We start from the raw sequence: 22,145 nt of genomic DNA, 5'->3' as shown, positions 1-22,145 counted from the left end.
GGATCCCTCCAAGACTGTTGGAACACCAAAAGTGATGGTTTGGTGTGGTATATGGGGTACAACGATAGTGGGTCCATTCTTCATCAGACTTTTATCTTTGGGGTCATCTGAAGGCAATTGTCTATGGTGTGAAGATTCGAGATGTGCAGCACCTGAAACTACGGATACTGGATGCCTGTGCTGGGGGTCCATAGCGACTAAGTAAAAGCGCTATACAAATACAGCCAATTTACCATTATAGAATGGTTAATATTTTTTTTTAAATCTCAAAATTAAAAAGTTTAGTTTTGCTTCATTACACTTCTGCTACACATCCTTTAAAAACCAGCTTCATTAACAGCTCCTCTCACAGCAACCCCAATTCAGAGTGTTGTTAATCTATCTTAAACTATGTTAAGCCAAGAAAAACATACGTTTAATTCTACTGTTGTAATAATTTGGCACAGTCATGGTAAACGGTCTGCCAAGCAACACACACCACAAATCTCTGAATAAATCTCTGCTATTATTTCAATTTGTCCTTGTTTAACCTTATTGGCATTACTGCACATCGTTGTTTGGTTCATCACGAGGTTAAGTTACAGCCTAATCTGTCCAGATTAAAAAAGCAACATCTTCCTGAAATTCTTACTTTAGGCTCATCATGTAAGTTGGTAACTTAGTTATAACACCCTCCAAACACATATTTGTTTTGATTGCTAAAATCTGGGTTCTCTCCAGATGCCCTTCAACAACCCCTCCCCCTTGCTCTTCATCATCAGCTGGATCAATCATTTTGTGTACTTATGTGTCCACACAGACAAGCGGATGATTGATTGGCGACGACATCAGTGGGCAGAAGAGACCCGTTGCTCCCTAACAGAGAGAATAACTCTCTGTAGCTGCAACTTATTTCGAGAGATTTATGCCTTACAAATTGCCTGTTTAAACATTTCTGAGGGACCAAAACGAGAGGATTTTTACCGTTTCATCATTATCATTACATTTGCCAGGATGATATCTGCCAGAGTTTCTGTTTCCTTGTTATTTAATTTCTTCATTAACTTTGAAATGGTGAGTTAGCCTCTCTTTTATCAGTTTTGTTGATCTGTTGATCAGAGTTGCACTGCATGGCTAATGAGGCCAGTATTCAGTACTGTGTTGTCTAATAACTGTAACTGAGATTTAGCAAATTTACAGAATTTACAGTTGCTATACTTTTACTTCTGTTTTAAATGGGCTATTATAAAAACTGTTTTGTAAAATCACTTAGATCTGAATGCAAATTTATAAAAATAACATTTGAGGTTGGGCTTTGGGGGAATTGGAGGCTTCACTGTGGCAAATGTAATCAGTCAGCGTGACTGAGTTTGAAAAACCTGGACTCTTACGGCAGGAATCCAACAGGCAAGCCTACCAAGTGATATGAACCATATGCCCATGTATGATTTATTTACCTTACTCACCAACAGTATCCTGAAGTTCTAGACACAAAAAGTGCTCAAATTTGGTTAAAATCATGGAGTGATCAGGTAGCCTGGTTAGCGAGTTGTTGTTTTGACCTTCTGCCCACCTGAAGCAACATACTTCCACCAATGCAGCTGCGTGTGTTGCTTTAAAAAGCTGCAGAACATGTTTAACCTCCTAAGACCCGAACTCTTCCACGGCATGCATTTTTAATTATTCTTTGATATTTGGGCTGATTGGGACCTGATGAATGTAAAAACAAACACCAGATTTTTTTTTATCTAATTTTTGTTTCTTAGAAAAATGAGAGCCACAAATGAGGATATTCGTTTAAAATTTCGATAGAACAGTAGCAGTATAATGTCCTCGTAAGTGGATATGAGGCCCTTGTAGAGCAAAATTGAGTATTTTGGTCTAAATAACCCAAAATGTGATGTCCACATATGTGGACGCCAGGTCCTAGGAGGTTAAGCTTTATAACAGAGGTCACAGGCCAATATTAACAATAGATGTAAATAAATAAAGCGATTCAATGTGAAATGTGACTAAAATTACATAACTAAATTGAATATCTTCTTTAATTTTATAATTATATTCATTAATACCAAACAGACAGTTTAATGAACTTTACACCTAGCAGCTCTAAACATATGGAGTCTTACCTGGGATTAATGAAATTGTTACAGGCCTTCGATGGGGTCTGTTTTTAAACTGTTTTTTTAACAGAAAAGCAGAGACAGGAGACATCAGTTGCGTTTGGTCTGCAGGCTCTTCCTCGTCTGATATATTAACAGAATTTAACAACGCCCTTTTCTTTTCATTTAGATGCACACCTTTCTCTTTTAACAACACAAACACATTCAATTAGGTCCATAGCTCAAACCCTTTTGGTTACCTTGCACTCTCGCAAGAATAAACTTAGAAAATAATCATTGTATATGAGTGTCCTTTACAGTAAATCTGTAACCAATTCTACTGCTGTTCAGCATCAAAAACATTTCTGTGCAGCATCACTAACACTGCAATTAACCTGCTTATATACCATTATACATTCCTTATACTTCAACAGATTCAAACAATATATTACATTTGTAACAAATAAACAAAAATATTCTTCCATTGCTCACAAACAGTTCACAATCATCCACAAACAGTATACATCAGACTATTTACATTTGACATATAAGAACTGGGTAGGTCCTAATCAACTGTAACTTCCAATAATGCCAGGATAAAAGAAGCGTCTTAAGAGCTGCGTTTGTCACAAAATAAAACAGGTAATAAAACCAGCTGCCTATTTAGACTACGAGTGAAATGGCGGCTGCCATTACAAATGGCGGTATAGTTAGCTTTCTCTCAATCGGTGAAAACACACTCTCTCACAAATTCGCGGTCTTTAAACTAAGACAGAAAAAGGTTTTCTTGGTTTATATGTACATTGCAGTGAGCAAACTTGAACTACTGACCTGTTTTTTAACAGAAAAGCAGAGACAGGAGACATCAGATGCGTTCGGTCTGCAGGCTCTTCTTTCTTTCTTTCTTTCTTTCATTCTTTCTTTCTTTCTTACAGTTATATTGGCGGTTGGCACTGCAGGCTCTTCCTCGTCTGAGGCAGAGAAGCGTTGCAACGGCCTATCGCACTCGCCTCTATCTCCCCCTTGTGGCAATGCCACGCAATTACATTGTCCATAACTCTAAATGAAAAGTGCAATACCACCATAAAATCAGGTCTTTTACATCAAAAATTATTCACAAAAAAATTACAATTGTGACCATACACTTGTGGGCGTCACAAAATTCTAATTATAAGTAGGCTACTTTAGCTTTAAAACTGTAATAAAATAAATAACAGAGAATTTACAAATGAATAAACCATTTGTTTTATGAATTTTGACTAAAATCTATTTCCAGACTAAGCATTAAGCAAAAAAAATCTGTTTGCATACTGTTAAATTGATCCAGTTTCCATCCTGTTCTTGGTGAAGTCTAGACAAAGCTTTCATCAAATTAAAAGGTTAAGTGGTAGATAGGCCATAGGGAGCTACTGGTGATTAACAGGACAGCGAAAGGTTTGCCATCTTTACTGATTTCTACTCTCAGGTCTAGTAACAGCTGACTGTTATCAGTGAAACGACCTCAGAAATATGGATAAGACTTCAGGTTTGGAAAATTTGTGTGTGTTTAAGGGGCCAAACCAAATGAACCTTTATTGGCAGTCATCCAGTAGCAGCATAACCAAACAACATAAAGGGGGTTATAGTCCACAAAAGAAGGGCATGGATTAGTTACTGTGGGTTGTAGTGCGGGAGAAAACATTGAGATTAGCATAAAAAGTCTTATTTTATTTGACTTGTTACTTTTTAAAAAATAATTGATTTCAATGGATCATGCCACCACTGGAGCTACCGGTAACTCTTTCACCAATCAGACGTAGCCATGCAGTCACATGACCAGATATAAAATGGCGGGCCGAGCAGCCCAAGCCTTTCAAACTTACAAAGATGGATAGAAGAAACACATAAAAAAATGGCAGAAGCAACCGTCTCCGCTAACACTGAACAGGACAAACACCCTTGGCCGCATATGCAAAGCATGTTTCGCTTTAAAGGAGTACAAAAGGACAGCTATATAATGCGATGTCTTCTGTGTGAGCCAGAGCAAAGTGACATTTCAGCGTACAAAAACTCAACATCTAACCTGAGGAAACATTTTGCGGTAAGTTTGCTCTAAATTTTTTTTTAGCTGTGGTTAAGTGGATGTCAGTCTTACAGCCGCTGTGTCGAGCTTGATTCCTTGAGAGTCGGTGTACTGCAACTTTTTGATGTGTCCATAATCCAACACACATGAATTAAATGGCTGAATTGCCACTTCAGCATGCAGTCAAGTACTTTAGAGTCTTGCTAATGACCTAATAATTTTATTTGGTCTGTCGCGGTGAGGACAATTTTAATAGTTTCAGGACACTGGCCCTCGAGGACTGGAGCTTGACACCCGTGGGTTATAGAATCACAGTCTTAGGCTTTGCCCATATTAGAAATGAGATGATTTAAAAAAAATGCGCATATCCAGAATCACTCCCTTTCTCCTAGAAACTACATTAGTAATTAAGCCGTTTTAATATTTTTCTTTTCTCCACAAGTGACTTTTTGTCCTTACTCTTGCTTCAGAGAAGTACAGTTATAAGGTGTAGAAGTTTATAAATAAGAAAAGCTAAACATTTTTTTTTGAAGGAGAATCTATTGACTAGCACTGCTAAGCCTTTCGTACGTTCTTGTTTTGAACTTTATCTGGAATTTGTTTTTTTCTTTTTAGCACAAACACATGTAATGCAGGCACGACTTTGTTTCTCTTCCCTTCCTGTCGTCTTTGGGTCAACACAACTTAAAGCACTGATAAATATTGTGTTTTACACCTGATGCCTAATGATATCCTCCACACTATGCACTTGAACATGCACTTGAAGTGATGATCACCTTGTTCATTGAATTTTGAGTGTTTTAATCAACATTGTTACACCTGTGGTGTTTCTGGACAAAAGTGACTGCCATAGGAAATGAGTTGGTATCCACTCACTGAACGGCCCACTTAACTAATTTGGTGGTGAAAAATGTTTTTTTTTTGTGCTAGTTTAACCCTCCGGTCGTGTTCATCACCCACCCCAAATAGTTGAACATGACAGCATGACAGGAGGGTTAAGAATATGGGAACATTGTTTTTTATTTTTTTAAACTGTATAGACATTGCTTAGTCACATGTCATTTCATGCTCTTTTTTTTTTCTGCAAACAGAGGGGTTCACTCCAACAAAATGAGGATGTATACAGAATTAATGGACAGCCACAGAAAACGAAAGTCGTTTTGCAAAACTTACAGATTCTTTTACTGGCTCTAGGTGGATAACACAAGCAACGTTTGACAAGCTTCTGCTTACGTTTGATGTGAGGCCAACCAACCATTTTCTATAGTTGAGACATCTTCCTTCAAGACTATTTTAAAGTAATGCTACTCTTACTTGAGTACAATTTTTGGATACCAAGTTTGGTTGTTCGAGCCCTGCCTGCTCCAGTCTGCAAGTATCCTCTTGCAAGATACTGAACCCCAAAACTGCTTTTCAACATGTTCATCAGATTGTTAATCTGTGTGATTCACTTCAACAAGTGTAATATAATAAATGAATTAATGGATTTGTAGTAGGTTTTCCATACATTCATTACAGCTACATCCCAAAGCACAAGAAATATCAAATGAAGGATAGTTCACTATCCTCCTAGATATAATAAGAAAAATATTTTTTTTTTCCTGAGTTTTCTGGCTTTCTTGCTTACTGTGCATCACGGTATGACCAGATCCTGGATTCACGGCTTTGCCCAGGGAAGCCCCTGGCTAAGGACTTAATGGACTTAGTGAACTCTTTTAATCTTGTTCAATCTGTTAAGGGTGCCACTCAAGAACAAGGTCACACATTGGACTGTGCTATCATATGAGTTATGTGTCTGTAACTTACATGTCGAGGATACTGTATTCTCTGACCATATGCCCATTTTATTTGACATTGTTCCTCTTAGTCCTGTGATTAAACAGGTTGCACCTGTCCCACACTGTCGTGCCTTCGGCTCAGATACTGCCGAGCATTTTTCTACACTGTTTGACCAACTTTTGTCCCGTCGTCTGAGTCGTCCACCTCAGATGGATTACTCGTTTATCTGGACTTTTTACAGTGTAAACGCAAGACCAGTCCTTGGCTAACTGGTTTTACTCGACTAGAGTCAGCAACATTGTCCATAAAGACTAGATGATGTGAAAAATGACGGGCTGCACTTCTCTCTGGAAGCTCTTAATCAATACCAGCCTCTTGTCTGGTCAAGTACCAAAGGAGTTTAAGAATGCAGTGTCCATCTTTTACTTAAGAAACCAGGCTCAGACACTTCAATTATGACAAACTTCAGACCCATCTCTAAGCTTCCTTTTCTGAGTAAGATCCTGCAAAAGATTGCTCACACTCATCTGATTGACTATCTAAACGATTTTCAAATCCCAGAAGCTCTTCAGGCTGGCTTTAAGCCATTTCACAGCATGAAGACAACCCTTATAAGGGTTATAAATGACATTTTGTTAGCAACATACTGTGGTAAACATGTATTGCTTGTTTTGCTGGATATGACACAGTGGATCATGACCTACTGATCTCCTGACTACAGTGTTGTGTAGAAATTTCCAGCTTAAAATAATAAAATCATATCTCTCTAACAGGAGCTTTTGTGTTATATTAGGTTCGGCTTCATCCTCTGTAGCCCCTCTGCCATGTGGTGTACCACAGGGATCTATTCTTGGGCCATTACTGTTTTCATTGTATCTCCTGCCACTAGGTGCGATCTTCAAAATTTCATTTCGTCTATATGCTCCTGATTGCCAGCTTTATCTACCTTTTAGTCACTCTGATAGCTCCTCGATTGGACTCCTGCTTGATTGTCTTAGTGATGTTAGATCATGGATGACTATAAATTTTTAAAATTTTAATGAACGTAAAAAGGAAGCAATTTTATTCGGTTCCAGTTGTCCCTCTGGTACCCCAGAAGTTGACTTTGCTGCTCTCACTCATTACCTGAAGAGCTTGGTTACATATCTTGCGGTAAAAATCGATTCTGCACTTACCGGTAGTTTCGATGGTCATGTTAATGGGGTGGTGAAATCTTCATTCTATCACCTCAGACGTCTGTTGAAGGTTAAGCCTTTTCTTTTCAGGCGTGACTTGGAAACTGTCATCCATGCTTTATAACCTCAGGCAACTCCCTTTTAATAGGGGTTGGCCAGGGTGCTATGTTAGTCCTGCAACTGGTGTAGAATGCTGCTGCACCGTTTTTAACTGTTAAAAGAAAATTTGAGCATATTACTCCAGTTCTGGCCTCCTAATACTGGCTTCCAGTTGAATTTAGGATCAATTTTTAAAAGTAAGTACTGAATATTATGTCACTTATTTATGTGCTAATGTTTAATAATGAAGAACATTAAGACATTACTGTTGGCCACATGTCGGCAAAGTTATGTGACATTAACGATGTTTGTACTTTCAGCGTTAACTTGGTTTTAAAGCCTTTACTTTAAAATATACGCTGTTTACTAGTTAACCTTAATCTTACAGAGAATGTGATGATTTTATGGATAATTAAAGTCAGTCATATATCCACAAACACAACAGGCTGAAAGTCAGTGATGCTGCTCGGTTTGCAGTCCTGAATATCACGGCACAAGCAGGATTCACTGCACTGTTAATGTTAGCTATGTTATATTGCTGCCTCTGTTCGGTGGTGTCGAGCCAAACGGACTTTAAAGTGTGTTGAGAGTGAATGAATACTGGAATTGTAAAGTGCTTTGAGGGTCTCGAAAAGCGCTATATAAATGCAATCCATTATTATGGTGTTACATGATATTCTATGAGGATGTTATGTGTTTGTATACCTTCTGCCCAGTTTGACCCATTTAGCAGAAGTCAGCCTGTTTAAGGCTCTGATATCTATTCTGTATGACTTAAAGCAGTTATGACATGGTCTGATTTTCTCACCCAATAAAGGAATATTTAATATATCAGTCTACTCTTCATTTTATCAGAAACGGTTATCACAGCTCGTACGTTTCCTTTTTACACATATATGTAAGCATTGAGCCAAATTTAGTAATGCCAACATATTAAATGAACAATATTTGTCTCTTATATATAATACATATATGCTTACATATATGTAAGCATTGAGCCAAATTTAGTAATGCCAACATATTAAATGAACAATATTTGTCTCTTATATATAATACATCTATATATACACTGTCAAAGATACTTTTCTTTGAGTGAAGATTTAAGGTGATAGGTGATAAGGTGATAACTTGAATCTTTTTTTAAGCTCAGTATTTGACAGAGTTCAAACTCACTGCTGTAATATATCATAATAATCTAATAATAACTTTAATATTGGCCATATTATATTTACATTACCAAAGTGAGATGACTTTAGTTTCATGAACAACATAAGCTAATTGTTATTTACTAACTAATCTTAATAATGACTGCTCAGTACAGAAATGAAGCCCAACTACGTACTACGGAGCGTGCGGTCGCTGGATTGGGACACAGCTATAGTGAGACAAGGGGAAAGCAAAACTAGATACACTGCACATGGGACAGTGACTATCAAAATAAAACAGAAAGCATGACATTCATAAAGACGCAGACTAGACACTGAGACGTGGAAACATGGAAGACTTGGGAACAGAGGAAACATGAAGTACAGAGACAAAAATAACTGGAACACAGAGGTGTAGTGACCGAGAACAAAGACAAGCATACAACACAGAGAGAAATAATGATATAAAAAGACTACAGAACAAAACCTTCACTAGCGAGACGACAACAGGATCACAGGGGAGACACAGAAACAGAACAGCAAACCCGAAACTAAATACAACACAAACAGAAAACAATTATTCAAAGAAAACAATTTAAATCAAAAACACAGACCCAGTGCCGTGAAACATTCTAGAAAACGGTTTTAGGTTGAATGTGTTTAGATGAATAATAATAAATAAATAATATTGTCAGGTAAAACAACTATGACTATTAACAAGAAATGCTGTTTATATACTGAATATGCTGTTTTACAATGAATTCAGAATGACATGCTCTGGTATTTTATTTTAAAAATTATCCAAATGTATGATACTAGTAGTCTTCTTGGATAATTTTGACAAATAATTTTTTCCAGACATCTGTATTTTCTGAAATGTCAAAGTGATGCAACTAAATACGTGGTACTTTTATGATGAAGTAAAACAGTAATAATGGTGAAAATGGTGAAAATATTTCATAAAACAGAGGGCCCCATGATCTTTATGGCTAGTCATTTTGTTTATTGTTTTGTTTCTCTTAAATCTCATGATGTCACGTTGGTTACAAATATCTCTTTTTCTTCCTCCCCCAACTGCTCTTCCACCTTTTTAAATCGGTTCACTCTCAGGAAAACCACTCTTTTTTCCCCCCTCCCCCCTTTTTAAATGTACTTTTTTGACCTATCATACATACAACGAAAAATAGTTTTCACCCAGACCACCTGGTAGGACGCCTACAGACTCACTAACTATCCGGCCCCCATTTACACATCCTGGTGCGTCGTAAGATGGCCACACCGACGAGAGCTCATACACATCACACGTACGTGCATGCATGCACATGCATGTACGTGCATGCATATCTATATGCGTATATGGGCATATGCATATACACACATAAAAAATGTGGAATAAAGTACAAAAAACATATTATTGTCAAGGCGAGTGGAGTGAGCCGTGTGGAGATGATAAAGGAGGATCCAATCGCAGGCACTTGAAAAGGTGTGAAGGTGGTTTATTGAACACAAAACACAAATAGAAAAATGGCAAACAGAACGGCAGACTATCTAAACTGAGAACAACTAAACCACTAAACACGAACCAGAACACGAACATGAAGGACGATAGACAGCAGGGAGAACACACGAACAGAACATGGTAGATACACAGCCTAAAATGTGACTACAGTGACTACAATGACAGAAGACACGACTTAAATACACCCAGAGAAACACAGGGAGATTACACACAGGTGGTGGACACAGCTGGAAGTAATTAACGAGATGGGACAAGGGAGGTAAAATTGAACACACTCACATGAGACGCAGACCTTCACAATAAAACAGGAAACAAGAGATCACTACACAAGGACGCAGACTAGACACAAAACTAAACCCACACAAAACATGAGAACACAAAACCTGCGAACAAAACCCTAAAACAGAACCACAGTAATATAATATAAGTTCGATTCCTGCCTGGGGCGTCTGTATCCAGTAAGGGTCCTAAGGCTAGACCCCCTATGCTAAGCAAGCCTACCGCAGACATGAGCGAGACAGATAAATATGAAGGCATGCCGGCTCGGACGTCGCCCGGATCAACAAGGTCCGCGTCAGGTGTTGAGGAACCAGGGCACCCTGACGAAAAGTGGGCTACTGGAACAAGAAGGCATCGGTGGGCAAGAGACGAAAACAGGGCGTTGTTGGAATGCTACTACGCAAGTAACCCTGGCGGAAGGGGCTACATGAATAGGATGAGGGACCTATGGATTCTTCGATACCCAACATCCACAATGACGGCGAAACAACTAGTAGCTCAGTGTTCCAACATTCGAAAGAAGGGACTGCTCTCACAGCTAGAGATTGACGAGGTACAACACAAATGCTACGGCAAGGAGGAGTCAGGACGCCAGGTCAGGGGGGAGATATCATCACCCGTGATTGGGTACATAGCCCCAAGTGCGATAGGAGAAGGATCGTTGAGTGCGAGAGGAACTGACCTGAAAAATAGGATCATGGCCAAGCTTGAAACCTGGATCCCCCGTAGCCGGTTACCAAGATTACGTGAAGTACCCTCAGAAGGTCTGCTAGATGATGTTAATGCAGCACTACGGGCAATACCTACAACCACGATTACCGACACTAACAAGCTCATCTACAATACGGCAACAGTGATCAGTGAGATGCTTGGCTACAAGTTGAACAGCGACAAGGGGCAGTACCCTCCATGGAGAAGGAGGCTAGAGGGCAAGATCAAAGTAGCACGGAGGGAGGTTAGCCAACTAACGGAGTTGCAGAAAGGTGCGACAAATAAGGTGCCTAAGAAATACAGCAAGCTGTCCATACCTGAGGCCTTGGAAACTGCCAAGCAAAGACTCACAGCCTTGGCCAGCCACTTGAGGAGGTACACCAGAGAGATAGAAGGCAGGAGAATAAACCAGCTGTTCTCCACAGAACCAGCAAAGGTGTACTCTCAGTGGCAAGGGAACAATAAGAGAACAGCACCACCAAGGCTGGAGACGGAGCAATACTGGAAGAGCATATGGGAGAAGGATGCAACCCATAACGGCAATGCTCAGTGGCTAGAGGATCTGAGGGCAGACCACAGCGACCTCCCTGAACAGGGTCCAGTAACCATCACAGTGGCAGATATCCAAGAAAGGGTCTCCAGTATGAAGAGTTGGACAGCACCAGGGCCCGACATGGTTCACGCCTACTGGCTGAAGAAGCTGACTGCACTCCACGAGCGTCTGGCAGCACAAATGAACCAGCTGCTAGTTAACGAGAGACACCCGGAATGGCTAACTGAAGGCTGGACGGTCCTGATCCCCAAGGACCCCAAGAGCTTGAAGGATAAACCGCCCGCAGGGGCGTGCTGGGTGTTTTTTTTTATATATATATATATATATATATATATATATATATATAAAACACCCAGCACGCTCCTTCAAGCTCGGGTCCTCTACCAGAGGCCTGGGAGCTTGAGGGTCCTGCGCAGTATCTTAGCTGTTCCCAGGACTGCGCTCTTCTGGACAGAGATCTCCGATGTTGTTCCCGGGATCTGCTGGAGCCACTCGCCTAGCTTGGGAGTCACCGCACCTAGTGCTCCGATTACCACGGGGACCACCGTTACCTTCACCCTCCACATCCTCTCGAGCTCTTCTCTGAGCCCTTGGTATTTCTCCAGCTTCTCGTGTTCCTTCTTCCTGATATTGCTGTCATTCGGAACCGCTACATCGATCACTACGGCCGTCTTCTTCTGTTTGTCTACCACCACTATGTCCGGTTGGTTAGCCACCACCATTTTGTCCGTCTGTATCTGGAAGTCCCACAGGATCTTAGCTCGGTCATTCTCCACCACCCTTGGGGGCATCTCCCATTTTGACCTCGGGACTTCCAGGTTATACTCGGCACAGATGTTCCTGTACACTATGCGGGCCACTTGGTTATGGCGTTCCATGTATGCCTTGCCTGCAAGCATCTTGCACCCTGCTGTTATGTGCTGGATTGTCTCTGGGGCATCTTTACACAGCCTGCACCTGGGGTCTTGCCTGGTGTGATAGACCCCAGCCTCTATGGATCTTGTGCTCAGAGCTTGTTCTTGTGCTGCCATGATTAGTGCCTCTGTGCTGTCTTTCAGTCCAGCTTTGTCCAGCCACTGGTAGGATTTCTGGATATCAGCCACCTCCTCTATCTGCCGGTGGTACATACCGTGCAGGGGCCTGTCCTTCCATGATGGTTCCTCGTCTCCCTCCTCTTTCTTGGGTTTCTGCTGCCTGAGGTATTCACTGAGCACTCGGTCAGTTGGGGCCATCTTCCCAATGTATTCTTGGATGTTCGTTGTCTCATCCTGGACTGTGGTGCTGACACTCACCAGTCCCCGGCCCCCTTCCTTCCGCTTAGCGTACAGCCTCAGGGTGCTGGACTTGGGGTGAAACCCTCCATGCATGGTAAGGAGCTTTCTTGTCTTTATGTCAGTGGCTTCTATCTCCTCCTTTGGCCAGCCTATTACCCCAGCAGGGTACCTGATCATGGGCAGGGCGTACGTGTTGATGGCCCGGATCTTGTTCTTACCATTCAGCTGACTCCTCAGGACTTGCCTGACCCTCTGCAGGTACTTGGTGGTTGCAGTTTTTCTAGTGGCCTCTTCATGGTTCCCATTCGCCTGCGGGATCCCCAAGTACTTGTAACTGTCCTCTATGTCTGCAATGTTGCCTTCTGGTAGTTCAATCCCCTCAGTTCTGACTACCTTCCCTCTCTTTGTTACCATCTGACTACACTTCTCCAGTCCGAACGACATTCCAATGTCATTGCTGTATAGCCTGGTAGTGTGGATCAGTGAATCGATGTCTCGTTCACTCTTGGCATACAGCTTGATGTCATCCATGTACAGGAGGTGGCTGACAACTGCTCCGTTCCGTAGTCGGTATCCGTAGCCAGTCTTGTTAATGATCTCACTGAGGGGGTTCAGGCCTATGCAGAACAGCAGTGGGGACAGAGCATCTCCTTGGTAGATCCCGCACTTGATGGTGACTTGTGCTATGGGCTTGGAGTTGGCCTCTAGTGTTGTACGCCACATCCCCATTGAGTTCCTGATGAAGGCTCTTAGGGTCCCATTGATCTTGTACAATTCTAGGCATTCCAGTATCCAGCTGTGGGGCATTGAGTCATAGGCCTTCTTGTAATCAATCCAGGCAGTGCACAGGTTGGTCAGTCTGGTCTTGCAGTCTCGGCTGATTGTTCTGTCTACCAGTAGCTGGTGTTTTGCGCCTCTGGTATTTTTGCCAATTCCTTTCTGTGTCCCGCTCATGTATTGACCCATGTGCCTGTTCATCTTAGCCGATATGATGCCTGACAGGAGCTTCCATGTAGTACTGAGGCAGGTTATTGGTCGGTAGTTGGAGGGGACCGGTCCCTTCTTGGGGTCCTTGGGGATCAGGACCGTCCGGCCTTCAGTTAGCCATTCCGGGTGTCTCTCGTTAACTAGCAGCTGGTTCATTTGTGCTGCCAGACGCTCGTGGAGTGCAGTCAGCTTCTTCAGCCAGTAGGCGTGAACCATGTCGGGCCCTGGTGCTGTCCAACTCTTCATACTGGAGACCCTTTCTTGGATATCTGCCACTGTGATGGTTACTGGACCCTGTTCAGGGAGGTCGCTGTGGTCTGCCCTCAGATCCTCTAGCCACTGAGCATTGCCGTTATGGGTTGCATCCTTCTCCCATATGCTCTTCCAGTATTGCTCCGTCTCCAGCCTTGGTGGTGCTGTTCTCTTATTGTTCCCTTGCCACTGAGAGTACACCTTTGCTGGTTCTGTGGAGAACAGCTGGTTTATTCTCCTGCCTTCTATCTCTCTGGTGTACCTCCTCAAGCGGCTGGCCAAGGCTGTATTGTGTGTGTGTGTGTGTGTGTGTGTATATATATATATATATATATATATATATATATATATATATATATATATATATATATATATATATATATATATATATATATATATGTATATATATATGTATATATGTATATATATATATATGTGTATATATGTATATATATATATATGTGTATATATGTATATATATATATATGTGTATATATGTATATATATATATGTATATATATGTATATATATATATATGTATATATATATATATGTATATATATATATATATATACATATATATATATGTATATATATATGTGTATGTATATATATATGTATATGTATATATATATATATATATGTGTATATATATATGTATATATATGTATATGTATATGTATATATATATATATTGTCAGAACATGTGATCAATATATAAGCGTAAAAGAAATTTCCATCACAATATATTACAAGTAGTAATTTAATAATTCAATCACTGTATTGAATAAAGAGCTCGATTAGATTAGATAAAACTTTATTAAGCCCTCGGGTGGGTTCCTTTGGGAAATTCAGCTGACATGCATTATACATTGCAAGTAAGATAGTGAAAGCAGGAAATGTCACGTCCAGAGGAATCATTCATTATGTTGTGTTTAAAACTAAACACAGACTTCTTTTGTTTGAAGCGTTTATATAACTGCCATGCTCTCTCCCTTTTACAGTTTCAGAAGAAAATAAACACCACCTACATCATCCCTTACCCAAGACCTGCCATTGTAACTCAACCTGTTGACATACATTACAACTTCTGCAAGTTAAAACCACTGTCCCCTGAGGAGACTCTTGAAGAACAACTTCTGCTGGAGTCCTTTGCTTGGCCTGAAACCCCATCTTTACCATCACCTCTTTTTATGAATAGCAGCAGTGATCCAGCCCACAGCACCTTCACCATTCTCCCCAGGAAGAGAGAGGGACAGTGGCAAATAGGGGATAAACTGGAGGCCCTGATCAAAATATATGACTTCATGGGCCGTCCAAAGAAGTATGGGGGAGACGTCTTACTTGCCCGGCTGCACAACCCCACCCTTGGTGCTGGTGTTGCAGGACAAGTGGTGGATCATCTCAATGGTTCCTACTCTGCTGTATTCTCTTTACTCTGGGAAGGAAGCGCACAGGTTGAGGTGATGATAAAACTTTTAATTTTTATTGTTACTGGAGTTGTTGCTGGAGTCACTAAGAGTTTATCTATGTATTTGTAGTTGCTAGCAGATTTAAGATCGGAATGCTTAATTTATCCCATATTCGTGAAGTTTATTGTTGCATCAACTGAAATGATAATGAAATAAAAAGAAAAAAATAATAACAAAAAACAATAAGACTAGCAATAATAAAATAGAAATAAAAACTAAAAATAAAATAAAATAAAATGTGTGTATCTTAGTGGTCAAGGGCCATTCTTTATGTTGATAGCTAGAGAATAAAATAAGTGTATGAGCAAAGATAAGTGATTAAGAAAATAGCACATCACTCTGTGATGACTAATATTTCTGTAGTAGCAATATTTAACTGGATAATGAGGCACTTAGCTTTGAGGGACACTTAATGACTACATACTTAATGCTGTGCTAAAGCACCAATGCCAAACATTCTTATTGTAGACAGTATCTTAGCTGTTCCCTGCACCTAGTGCTCCACTTACCACAGGAACCACTGTTACCTTCCCCCTCCACATCTTCTCAAGCTGTTCTCTGAGCTCTGAGCCCTTGGTATTTCTCCAGCTTCTCATATTCCTTCCTGATGTGGCTGTCATTCGGAATCGCTACATCTATCACTACGGCCTTCTTCTTCAGTTTGTCTACCAGCGCTATGTCCTGTTGGTTAGTGTTAAGCCTTCTCCTGGGCAGGGGGGGATTTTACAATACAACAACTCAATGATGGAGGAGGCAAGACAGAATCCCTTCACATAAGTAAGATACTTACTTAATCCCTAAGGAAATTATGTGGCATTGGAACCTTGGCAGATGATGAGCAGTGGAGGTGGACAGTCTCAGGCTCAAAAGATATGAGAGGCTTGAACTCATCTGGAATGGGAAATAGGCTCGAGCTCACCTTCAGGGTCAAGGCGCACAGGACCCACAGGTGTGTGCAAGTGGCTCAGGTTGTGTGTGGATTCATGGACGTGCGGTCTCCCCAGGATGTGGGAAGCCTCAGAGTAAAGAAAGCTAATGGTCACAGGAATAAGAGGTGACACATCAGGAGACGCAGCGCTTCCTGGTGCCAGATCAAAGGTTCAGACCTATCCTGGCCTGCAGGGACTATTTATATCAACAACTTCACATTTACTGTAGCACAATGAAGTTCTGTCTTGCTTAATAATATTTAACAGTTCCATGTGCCAGATACATGTTATATATACTTCTGTGAGACCCAAATTTCCAAACTTTGATTAATTGTCCTACCAGGTGACACTGGTTCATCCCAGTGAGGCAGTCACAGAGCTGCGCAGGGTGAACATAGAAGAACCCGACAGGATCTACTTCAAGAGTCAGTTCCGCTCGAGCTTGCTCACTAGAACAACCACCTGTAACGTATGTTTACGTCCAACCCAGCCTGTGTGCAACTACACAGATTTACGTACAGGTGAGCCATGGTTCTGCTATAAGCCAGAAAATATGAGTTGTGACACCAGGATCAGCAACTACAATGGAGGATATAAAGAAAGCCTGACAACCATGGAGAAGCTTTTTCAGAGGTGAGCATTACCTGTGGTGTTCAATTTTTAGAGTTACTAAAATTAAAAATTAATACAAGGGAAAATAAGTGCTACTCTGCAAATGCTTTCAAAACACATGAAATAAATTCCCTCACTTTTTAATATTTGCTAGAGAGGGAATTATGTAGCTTGCTACCTGGAAAAATGTTCCATATTTTCTCAATCTTGTCTGAAGCTCAATGATTGGTAGTTTATAACTCGAGCTATTTTTGCTGCCTACTGAGCCTAAAATTTTCATTGTCAGTAGTTGTGTACCATTGTTACCTAAATATGACAATGATAAAAATTTGAATTTGATTGACAGTATTTAATACGTCTCTCTAGTTTAAAAATCATTTTAATATTTTCCAATTTTTTTGAAAAGATTTTATTGTGTGTACTTTCCTCAGCGGCGTAAACATGAAAGTCTCCATTCCAGCTTCAGGTCCTGCCAATGTCACTGTTTTTCCAAAGCAGAAAGGTAAAAATACAAATCTTACTGCTAACATCTATATCTTAATCTCCATCTCTATATCTTCCCTGGCCTCTCTGTGGGGATGGTTTTCGCTCTGTGTCTTAGTGCGATGACACACAGTTTGTGCTCCAATGGTCAAACTTTAAATACGTATTTGTATTCGTTAGTTTATGGTACACATCAACTTTTAAATGTCCCTCATTACTCGTGGAAGTCTCACAAGAAGGCTAACCTGCCACCTTTTTCCTTGGTGAACATGATGTATTGTTCCACTGAGTAAATGTGATCAGTGTTTCGTGGTAAGTCTTGAGAGTTGATTTTCACCAACATGCCTGAACGAGGCAGCATGGTGGTGCGATGATTAGCAAGAAGGTAAAAAGGTCCTGAGTTCGATTCCAACACCTGGCTGTGGCCTTTCTGTCTGGACTTTGCATGTTCTCCCCATGTTTGCATTGGTTCTTTCCGGGTACTGCGGCTTCTGACCACAGTCCAGGGTGAATCTGGGTGCAAATGGTTGTTCGTCTCCATGTGTTAGCCCTGTGACAGACTGGCGACAAGTCGAGGGTATACCCTGCCTCTCGACCTAACTGGAATAGGCTCCAGCCCCCCCAGGACCCTGAAAAGAATAAGCAGGAGAGAACAGATGGATACCTGAACCAATGATTTTATGGTGTTCCAGTGTAGGACAGCAGAGCTCTCTTTCTCACTCACCATTAACAAATTGACTGCAATGGGTGAAATTGGGGAAGCCATCGTGCACCCATAATTCTCCTTGTAGTATTGACCGTCGTATGTGAAATAGGTGGAACCCTGACACAGAACTGACATTTACACATTCTCTACTGATTAGAGATAGACTGTATTGAATGAGTCCAGACACTCACACAGAATACCAACACACCGACTTGTTGCCAAAAAGCTGCCGGGAAATGATTTTCCAGGCAGCCCGCCCATATAACCCTATGAGAAGGCATATGGGATATGATAAAAGTCGTGGCGGGGGTGTGGTTTGTTGGCCTGCTGCAGAGGAGGGGTGACACAGTGAGCGGGGAGGCAACAGGTGTACAGGACTGCTTTAATGAGGGAGATGTCTTTTTTTGTTCCCACAGTGAGATGGAGCAGATGATGCTGGCAGAGAGACGGAGTGGCTGCGTTCAAGGCGGGTGCCAAAAAAAACGCAGATTATTGTCAAAATAAAAAGACACTAAGCATAACATGTGTGTGTGTGGGTCCTGTGTCACAAGTGCTGTTGTTGAAATTCAGGGCCAAAACGCATAGAGTTAAGGTGGCAGTTAGCCCGCGCCTGTCGCATCCCCTTATTTTGGGCACGGATTGGTTCCACAGCTTATTGGGGCAGTACGCGGGGATGCGATCGCGGTCTGTAAATTCGTGTGATGTTTGCGCGGCGCTGAGCAGTGATGTGGGGTCGACTGACACCGACTCTGGGGGGGAGGAGGTGGACGGGACTTCTACAGAAGCCCCACTGCCTCCCGTTATGCACCCCACTGAAGATTTTCCACTAGAGCAGTCTCGGGACGACACCCTATGCTCAGCCTATGACCAAGTGATAGATATTGATGGTCGCTTGGTGCGCCCTGACGCTGCGCGGACTTACCCTCATTTCCAATTGCGGAACGATCGGCTTTATCGAGTGAGCCGCGACACTCACACTAATGAGATCCGCACCCAGTTGTTGGTGTCGCAAAGCCGCCGGGAAACAATTTTTCAGGCGGCTCATTCGAACCCCATGGCAGGGCATTTGGGTTGTGAGAAAACTCTGGAGCGCATAATGGCCCGATTCTATTGGCCGGGAATTTGGGCCGACGTGCGCCGCTGCTGTGCGTCGTGCCCAGAATCCCAGCTGGTTAACCAGCTGTTTTATTGCAAGTTTTATTGCTACAAACAGGTTAAGAATAGACTTTGTTTGTTTCTTTTTCATATTAAGTAAAAAACACAGACAATTGTCTGTTTTACTGCTTACCAGGTCAGTTAGAGGTGAACAGCAGTAGTGTGGAGTCTGAACCGTCTGGCTATTACTACCAGGGTGTGTGGCGAGCACTAGATGGGACCACCGTTCATCAGTTCAACACTTCCTCAGCCATCACTCGGTGTCTGAAAGGAAAGCTGGTCCATATGTATGGAGACTCCACAATGAGGCAGTGGTTTGAGTACCTTAATGCAGCACTACCAGGTAGCTGCTCTGCAAATCTGGCAAACAACAATATTTTATTTACACTATTTTATTTATGTAGTTTAACTTATTCCCTTTGGAATTCTTTTAGATCTAAAGGAGTTTAACCTTCATAGCCACAAATCAGTCGGACCTTTAATGGCCCTGGACTATGCAAATAACATCTTTGTGATGTTCCGCGCCCATGGTCCTCCTCTACGTACTTTCAGTGTCCCATCCATGGAGCTGCATTATATTGCCAATGAGCTGGACAATGTGCTTGGAGGCACTAACACTGTAGTAGTTTTTGGCATCTGGGCACACTTTGACACTTTCCCTGTTGGGTTCTACATCCGTCGACTGATGTCCATCCGCAGTGCAGTGGTACGGCTACTGTCCAGGGCTCCAGGCACAGTGGTTGTCATTCGGACTGGAAACCCCAAACCTTATACAAGTCTTGGTGCATTTGTCCACAGCGACTGGTACACTTTTCAGCGGCTAAAGGCACTCAAGGCTATATTCAAAGGATTGAATGTCCATCTGGTGGATGCCTGGGAGATGGTTCTGGCCCACCACCTGCCACACAGCATGCACCCACAACCTCCAATTATCAAGAACATGATTAATGTTTTCTTGTCATACATATGTCCGCCAAAGGGCGGATTCACTAGTTGGGCCGACTTCCTCATTTTAGGTTTGAAAGCATTTAGTGGGTAAAGGTGAATGCTAGGACATGAATTGAGCTGCGGTTTCGGGAAGACCTTGAAGTGGTTTGGCGATGGCTCCCGGGCCTGGCAGATCCCCATGCACTAAATAAGTGTTACAGTTTTTTCTGAATGCTTAAACCCTAACTGTGATTCCTGTAGCACAATCTCTAAAACTATTCAGACTTATAGCAAAACCACTCACTGAGTTTGCAAAACTAAAAGCACAAAAACTGCTTTGCACTCAGTTTGCAATTTTGTAACGCACACTTTGCAAAACTGTAGGCACAATTCACTGCACAACACTCAATTACCAAATTTCCAACACACTCCTAGCAAAAGTATACACATGTATGGCTATCATTAACACTAATTCGCCAACTGTCTGGCACACTTTCACATGTGAAAACTTTTTTAGATAATTAGTTCACTTTGCAATCAGCCTAAGCACTATAATACAGGTAAGCTGTGTGTGCGGAGTACAATGGAGGGAGCAGAAAGAGTGAGAAGTAGAGGAGGCCGAGGAAGAGGACGTGGAGGTGAAGAAGTAGGATGAAGAGGATGACAAGGACAAGCAGGAGCAAGAGGAAAACGAGGAGGGGGGAGAGGAAGATGAGGAGGGGGGAGAGGAAGGGTAGGAAGAGTAAGAAATAGAATTGCTGATGACATCAGAGCTACAATAGTGGACCATGTAATCAACCGTGGAATGACCCTGAGGGTAGCTGGCCAACGGGTCCAGCCTAACTCGAGCCGCTACACTGTAGCAAGCACCATAAGGACATCTTGAAATGAGAATCGGTTAGTACAGTCACTTCGCACAAAGATTTGTAGCACTGCCATATGCCAATGAGAAACACACCAATACCATTGATGTAAAAATACTGAAATTGTTACTTTACAGAATTGCTAGGTGACCAGATGCTGGGGGCAGAGGAAGCATGTTCACTGCAGACCAAGTAACCCATATAGTCATTATGGCGATTGCAAATAATCCTATACTTGGAAATAAACACTTGTGTTTGTTTTGATGTGTTTGAATAAACACCAGTACTTGAAGTTTGGATCCCTCTATGCTTATGGATCTATGACAGAAGTATGAGCTCAAACTGACATAGCCTACCTTGTGCACAGAGAAAGCAAAAGCCAGATGTGTTTTGTATTCATACCATCAGTGTGCAGTTGGCGCATTGTGTGCTTAGTAGATGATGGCTTGTGTGTACTGTTTGATACGGAAACACCATTTTTACGAAGGTGTGAAGAGTTAATCTAGCTGTGTTTGCTTTTGCAAGAGAACTACAATGTTTTGATTATTGGGTGACAGGTTTTCTTATTTGTGTGAAGAGTTTTGCAAAATTAGCCAATAGTTACAAAAAATGTGCTTAAGCAATCAGAAAAAACTGTAAGAAGTTAAAGAATTGAGAACAAGGAGGGAGGGTGCGGCACATAAACAAGAATGAACAGCTTGCAGAACTGGGGGAACCTATATAGATGACAAACGGAAGGAGCGTGTTTGGAGGCGTGGTCCCCTGAAATTCCGACACATAATCTCCAATAGATGTGTTTCAGTACTCCATTTATAAACATATTCGATTCTCATCTAATCTATCTACTTCACTCTTCACAGTGCAGTTTATGAAGACATTACTCCAGTTTTCACAGTTCCAATGTGATGTTAACTCTTGCATTCTCTTAGACTTCAATTGGGGCTTTTTTTCTATTAGTGCTTTTATATTTACAATTCAAAAATTCTGCTATCCCTTTTATATTTTCTGTTTCTTTCAATATTCATAATATTAAATCAAAACCCATTTAAAAAAGCCAGTTTTACTTTTTAGTTATTATACCA

At 41.5% G+C, this 22,145-nt stretch overlaps 1 protein-coding gene across 2 annotated transcripts; it reads left to right on the top strand.

Moving 5' to 3' along the window:
* The first annotated feature begins 800 nt into the window (after positions 1-800).
* Positions 801-21,420, top strand: LOC146713425 (NXPE family member 3-like). Of its 2 annotated transcripts, XM_085447711.1 has the most exons (6): positions 801-1,053; positions 14,921-15,379; positions 16,661-16,950; positions 17,361-17,431; positions 19,410-19,616; positions 19,708-21,415. In XM_085447711.1, exons 1-6 carry the CDS (start codon positions 808-810, stop codon positions 20,310-20,312), a joined length of 1,878 nt encoding a protein of 625 aa, XP_085303837.1. In that variant the 5' UTR covers positions 801-807; the 3' UTR covers positions 20,313-21,415. The 2 variants fall into 2 exon arrangements, with proteins under 2 accessions (XP_085303837.1, XP_085303845.1); XM_085447719.1 differs by lacking the exon at positions 14,921-15,379 and having other exon boundaries at positions 19,708-21,420.
* The last annotated feature ends 725 nt before the right edge of the window (positions 21,421-22,145 follow it).

The sequence above is a fragment of the Copadichromis virginalis genome, linkage group LG3 (genome assembly GCF_057382275.1).
Source record: "Copadichromis virginalis isolate Kocher_CV1m ecotype Utaka linkage group LG3, C_Virginalis_male_GT1.1, whole genome shotgun sequence".
In the NCBI taxonomy this organism is placed as follows: domain Eukaryota; kingdom Metazoa; phylum Chordata; class Actinopteri; order Cichliformes; family Cichlidae; genus Copadichromis; species Copadichromis virginalis.
This window is presented reverse-complemented; position numbering and strand designations above follow the sequence as displayed.

Bases quoted from the DNA above. Each gene is read 5' to 3' on its own strand.
- LOC146713425 (XM_085447711.1), top strand. From the start codon at position 808: ATGATTGATTGGCGACGACATCAGTGGGCAGAAGAGACCCGTTGCTCC. The intron at 15,380-16,660 runs GTGATGATAAAA...TTGTCCTACCAG, and splicing joins AAGGAAGCGCACAGGTTGAG to GTGACACTGGTTCATCCCAG. The intron at 17,432-19,409 runs GTAAAAATACAA...ACTGCTTACCAG, and splicing joins TGTTTTTCCAAAGCAGAAAG to GTCAGTTAGAGGTGAACAGC.